The sequence below is a fragment of the Medicago sativa genome, chromosome 5 (assembly GCF_051527215.1).
Source record: "Medicago sativa cultivar Bolivia chromosome 5, Bolivia_mono, whole genome shotgun sequence".
NCBI classification, from domain to species: Eukaryota; Viridiplantae; Streptophyta; class Magnoliopsida; order Fabales; family Fabaceae; genus Medicago; species Medicago sativa.
Genome location: NC_140753.1, coordinates 45,247,292 through 45,253,709, shown reverse-complemented (window position 1 = coordinate 45,253,709; position 6,418 = coordinate 45,247,292). Strand labels below are relative to the sequence as shown.

General features: G+C 31.5%; 1 protein-coding gene across 1 annotated transcript; it reads left to right on the top strand.

The window, feature by feature from the left end:
- The first annotated feature begins 3,692 nt into the window (after positions 1 to 3,692).
- Positions 3,693 to 6,418, top strand: LOC146922385 (endonuclease 2-like). Its single transcript, XM_085715355.1, has 9 exons — positions 3,693 to 3,853; positions 4,080 to 4,254; positions 4,514 to 4,621; positions 4,775 to 4,830; positions 4,923 to 5,006; positions 5,095 to 5,187; positions 5,391 to 5,458; positions 5,746 to 5,819; positions 5,915 to 6,418. Exons 1-9 carry the CDS (start codon positions 3,743 to 3,745, stop codon positions 6,028 to 6,030), a joined length of 885 nt encoding a protein of 294 aa, XP_085571481.1. The 5' UTR covers positions 3,693 to 3,742; the 3' UTR covers positions 6,031 to 6,418.

Sequence of the window (6,418 nt, the reverse complement as noted above, 5' to 3'; positions counted from 1 at the left end):
AATTATTCTTTTAAAAAGTCAACGATTACAAATTTTCAATGCACTCAATACACAACTTTTCATAAAAAACTTATTAATTAAAGTGTTTAAAGAGTGTCCTGGGGGCACTCGTTAACATTTTCCTTTTAGTTATTTTCTTTGCATTTAAAGGTAAATAAGAGGTCATTTAGAAGAGTTGTCAATGGTTTGAAGAACATTTTGTGTTGTTTTCATTTGAGTCGTTGTAATTCACTTTTATTTTTATTTTTTGCATTAAATTAAGAGCATAATGGCATCGAAGAGAATAGATGATATCTTAACTACACTCTAATTTGTCAAGTCCTCATAGATATTATTAAAAAAAGGGAAAAATACATAAAAAATATTGGGGGACATAAACCTAGCCTAGTGAATCAACACAAAAGTGTAGTTCGACCCAAACGAGTAATACGAAAATATAAAACAACACAAGTGGATCTACTTCTATTTAATCCTAAAACTACTCGAGAGGTCTACATTGTGGTGAATGGACCGTTCGTCAACACGGAAGAGTATCCAAGTATCACTCCTCTTCATATATTTCTCTTTATTTCAATCTAAATAAGCGATTTTAACATAAATTTGGATTTTTTTTCTTTAGTGATTTTGTCGTACGAGTGTGGTGTTGTGTTGCATGTCGTCTTGTGCGAAGTTGTACGATTTTCCATCTTGTTATAACTAGTGTTCATTTAATTTATATTGAAAGCTCTTCAATCCATCATTTATGTGTCAATCTTTGCAGATCTAGAGACATGCGTATTCCGGTCACTTTAATTTTATTATATCATTTGAGGCATGAATATTACGGTCAATTTAATTTTATCATACTATTTGTAAGTGTTTTTCTCGTTACATGTTACGAGTTTGTTTGCAGATTTATCTTTTACTTTTTTAACCTACAATTGTAAGTGGTTCATTGTATTTGGTACTTTAAAATATTTAAAACTACAATGAAGAAAAATTTCGTAACTTGATAGTAGAGGTTAACGATCCTCCACATTTTTACAATTGAGATTGTGACTTTATTGATTACAATTTGATTAAAACAATGGAAAATAAACATGTGATTCGAGATTGAACTGACATAATCAAGTCTCTGTCTTACCTTACCGGTATAGATGAGGAGGGTCATGAGTTTTCACCGGAAGACTATTGTCAATCATCCATAGAATTTCTATTTATTTTAAGGAGTGAATATACATTATAGTCCTCAAATTTGCATGCACCGATCGATTTCGTCCCTCAATTTTTCAAAATAAGAAATATGTCCCTGAATTTTATAAATGTCAAGCAATTTAGGCCCTCCGTTAAGTCTCACTTGGTGACGTGTCACGTTAAGCGGCGACGTGGAGTTTCAAGTACGTTTCCACGTGTACAAGGACGAATTTGATCGAAAAAAAATTTTGAATTTTTTTTTTGGAATTTTTTAAATGAAAGTCAACACAAATTGTTACACCGTCAAATCGATCCATGAATTATTCATTAAAAACAAGTTGGTCCCCGAATTACGTCACTCAATGTCAAATTGATCTACGAATTATTTATTTTATCTATCAATTTGATCCTTGATATCTTGTCAAATAAATTGATCCTTAAATAATATAACAAATATGGCGATTACGTCTATAAATAGACACTGAAGTGAAGTACATATTGTGTTCACTAAACACAAAATATGTACATGCGGCTAAAAGAAATGCAGAGCCAAAAAGAAATTAATAATAGCATTAGGGTCTCTTTGGATTGGCTAATTTGAGTTTATCTAAAGATATAAGCATTTGTGAGTCTATTTGGAATATCTTATAGAAACAACTTATGAAATAACATATGATATCTCTATAAGCTATTTTCAACTTTTTCCATAAGCACTCGGGATAGCTTATGAAAACGGTTTAACATTATGTTATAGTTTGTTGTAGAATACCTAGTTTTGGTAAACAACTTAATTTGCGGCTTGTAGCACAAGCGCTTATTACGATAAGTGCTGATGGATAAACTATTTCTATAACAAAACGTAAAACAAAGTTAAATTGTTTTCCTATAAGCTATTTTCATAAGCTATTATGGAGAACTTGTGAAAATAAGTTGTAAACTTATAACATGATTTTGTCAGTTTTTTTCCTATAAGTTGTTTTCATAAGCTATCTTGAAGAACTTATGAAAATAAGCTGAAAAAAAGCTTATGTACATGTCATAAGGTGTTTTCAAAAGTTCTCCCAAACGAGTCTCAAAGTGCTTATGCTAGTAGACAAGCTCAAATAACTCAATCCGAGACAAACCTATTTTATACAAAATACCTTATACTATAAGCACTCATTTAAGTTGTTTATCCAAATAAAGCCTTAGTAAAATACTTTTAGTAACAACTAAAAATGGAATCTTTCACATGATGGTAAATAGTAAACAACACATCAAACCCCCCCCCCCCCCCCCCCCCCCCCCCATTCATTCAAATTTTAAAGTACAAACATATAAATTTAAACGAAAAATCATTTACCATATTCAAAAACAACAATTTCATGTGATCTAAACAACCTATCAAATCTTCAACAACACACAAAGTAGAATGCATTTTTATAGTAACTACTCAACAAAAATACATGAACAATCATGAACTTCAAAACCGGTGAAATCACGAAATAATTAAAAAAAATCATGAAATGTAGTGAAAAATCATGAAATTCAAAACATGTGCATGATTTGATTACGGTAAGATTAAAATGGGGTAGCCAAATTAGAAGATTTTGAGCAAGGTTTAACCTAAGTGAGATGAGATCGAATCAAATTCTTCACATTTTTTAGTATTTATTTGACAATATCAAGGATCAGATAGATAAGATAAATAATCCATGGATTAATTTGATAGTGAGAGACATAATTCAAGGACCAATTCGATTTGATAGTGTAACAATTTGTATTGACTTTCATTTAAAAGAAAAGTACAAAAAAACATTCAAAAAAAAATTCGAACAAATTCGTCCTTGTACACATGGAAGGCGACTTGGAGCCCCGCGTCGGCCTTGTTAACGGTGAGACTAGACGGAAAGACTAAAGCTGATTGACATTTATAAAATTCAGAGACGTATTTGCTATTTCAAAAAATTGAGGGATGAAATTGACCGATGCATGCAAATTTAAGGACCAAAGTGCCTATTCACTCTTATTTTAAGTGTAAAAGGGATCACTTAAAAAAAATTGGTCCACTTTAATATATGTATGAAAAATTACAAAATTTGTGTTCAGAAGTTCAAACAAAACATGTCATTTGAAAAATACACTTTCTAAAAATATATGTCGTGGTTGGGAAGCTTCGTCCCATAGGATAAGGAAGAACAACACCAATAATATCAAACTAATTATATCGTACTTCTATTTATTTATATGTTTCAGATTATCAACATCTAAAACCCTAATCATATGTCAAGTAACTTTAGGAAATTGGGAATATTCTCCCTTCACTCGAATATTATTGGTACTTGCTTGTGAAGATAGAACTCATCAACCATAAAATATCTACCACGCTTTAATCACGAATCATAGCATCTTATCTTACCTGTGACAACAAGCACTAAAATATTACTTCAAATCTCTATTTTGCACGTCATTGAAAAGAAATATATAACATATCCATTTCACAACTAAGTTATATATAGTTTTGTTTTATTGAAAAGCATATCAATACCATCATTACATGTGTGACTTATTAAAAAGTAGTTAAAGTGCAATGGGTTGTTATAGAATTGTACTTGTAGCCATAGTTTCATTCCTTCTTTTGATCCAAAATACACAAGGGTGGGGAGATGATGGACATGCCATTGTTTGTAAAATTGCTCAGGTGCCTTCCTACTTTGCTAATGAAATATTCTTTACTAATCCTGTTATTAAATTTAGTCGGTTTTTGGATTAGATATCGAGTTTTTTTTTTTTTTTTTAAAAAAAATAGTAATGAAAAAATGAAAGATGGATTTATTTATTTTTTTTTTCATTTCTAAATTTGATTGGTAATAATTTCTATTATAATGGGTTCTGATTTTAGTTGTAATGTTTTAACTTTTAAATAGGCTCGCCTAAGCAACACAGCTGCTAAGGCTGTAAAAAAATTGTTACCAAAATCTGCAAAGAATGACTTGGCAAGTCAGTGTTCATGGGCAGATCATGTGAGGTTTATCTATCAATGGTCTTCTCCTTTACACTTTGCTGATACACCTGATAATGTTTGCACTTACAAGGACAAAAGTAACATCCTTTCCATTTTTCTTCTATATATAATGACTCTAGCTATGTTTCAAGTTCGAATCCACCGTCCGGTTTTCATCGGTTTATTTCCACGTCACACATTTTTGTATGAATATTTTTAAACCAATGTGTGATGTGGAAAATTGGCGACCTCTCATTGGATGTGAAAGTAAAATTGTTTTACATCGACATTGTAAACCATTAAACAATATATTTATATCGTGACCAAAAGAATACCTTTTGTTTTTTAAACATTCAGGGGATTGTATAGATCATAAAACGGGAACAAAGGGGCGATGTGTCGTGGCAGCGATAAGCAATTACACTACCCAGCTCCTCGACTTTGGCAGTGACACTGAATCTCAATGTAAAACATCCTTTCTTTTCAAATTAAATAACCTCAGTTGAATGCTCTTATTGTGTTTTTGTAAGTTTATATAATTTGACCATTAATTTACATATAAGTTAACAATCCTACATCCACTCGATTTTATATACTCTAACATCGATCGTTTATCAGATAACCTCACCCAATCTCTTCTATTCCTTTCGCATTTTATGGGAGATATCCATCAGGTTTGCATTAACATAAGCAAAATCAAATATCTCCCAAAAAACATGCTTGAGTGCTTCCATCTAAGTAAATGTGCAACTTGTTTAATATGCAGCCTCTACATTGTGGCTTTGTCTCGGACAAAGGAGGCAATGAAATTACGGTTCGTTGGTACAATAGAAAACAAAATCTTCACCATGTATGTCAAATCCATTGCTTCATCTATTATAGAACGTACATACGATATATATTTTACTATTCATTATTAAATTGTATTTTATATGAAGGTTTGGGATGTTAGCATAATCGAGACAGAAGTTGAAAGATTCTATGACTCAGAACTAAGCGACTTTGTTAATGCAATTCAACAAAATATCACGGTACGTGATATGTCTTTAATTTGTAAAATCAGTACGAGAAATTGTGTTTTGAAGTTTTTTATGTTAATTTTTTTTTTTTTGTTGCTTAAGGGGATAATCTGTGGTTTGAACATGGACCCCTGCGTATAATATCTCTGGTAGCCACCAAGCTGAGCTAACCAACATGACTCATTTCTCTTTTTAATTCTTTTTTCAATAAACAGAGAGAATGGGCTGATCAAGTAGAAGATTGGGAGAGCTGCGGTTCTAAGGATACCCCGTGCCCAATTACGTATGTTCTATCTGATATTGTTTTTACATACTTCAGTACTTAAGTTCTGTTTGAATTTTGTTCAAATTTTTTAAATGTCTTATTAAGTATTGATAAATAATATACATGTTGTAGAAAGAAAGAAAAAAAACCATAAATGGCAAAATCCTCTGTTCCAAAGAATAGTTGCTTCCATTGCAAGCTTAAAAGTTAGAACTATAGAAAATATTTGGTTTATATACCTTGAGTTTATCTATGTTACTTGAAAATTTGGAATACAGGTACTTAACTTTGGTCTATTTTTTCAGATATGCTACTGAAAGTAGCAAAGATGCTTGTAAATGGGCATATGAGGATGCATCTGAAGGTTCAGTACTTGATGGTAAGCTATAAAAAAAAAAAAATTAGAAGTAGAACTATGCTATTTGACACTTTTTTATACTTTATTTAATTAAATCATGAAAATATTCTTTGCAGATGATTACTTCCTGTCACGTTTTCCTATCGTCAATTTGCGATTAGCTCAAGGAGGTGTTCGATTGGCTGCAACTCTAAATCGTATTTTTGACCCACAGTTGGCAATGTCGATGTGATTTATTGAAATAATTATGATTATAATAAGGCAAAATTTACTAGACTACCTTGAAGTCTGTTAAAATGCCATTACAATCCCTCTAGTTTTTCAAAGACAGTAACCTCGTCTAATTTTATTGTTGTTAACCTACCGTTCTAAAAGCAAGAAGGTTTGCCTCTTCTTTGAAGCTTGTTACCTGCACCTCAAACTCCCTCGCTCAACAATTATGTTGGTGATGCCGTGACTTTTCTGGTGAACTTTAGTAACATTGCTATTGCTAATTCTGTGTTTGAGTTACAGTATTCTTCCAGTGACATCTAGAACATGACAGCAAGTAATATGTCAAATTGTTTTGTCTTGTATTTTAAAAGAAGAAACGAATAAACTTTACCATGTCAATCTTGCCA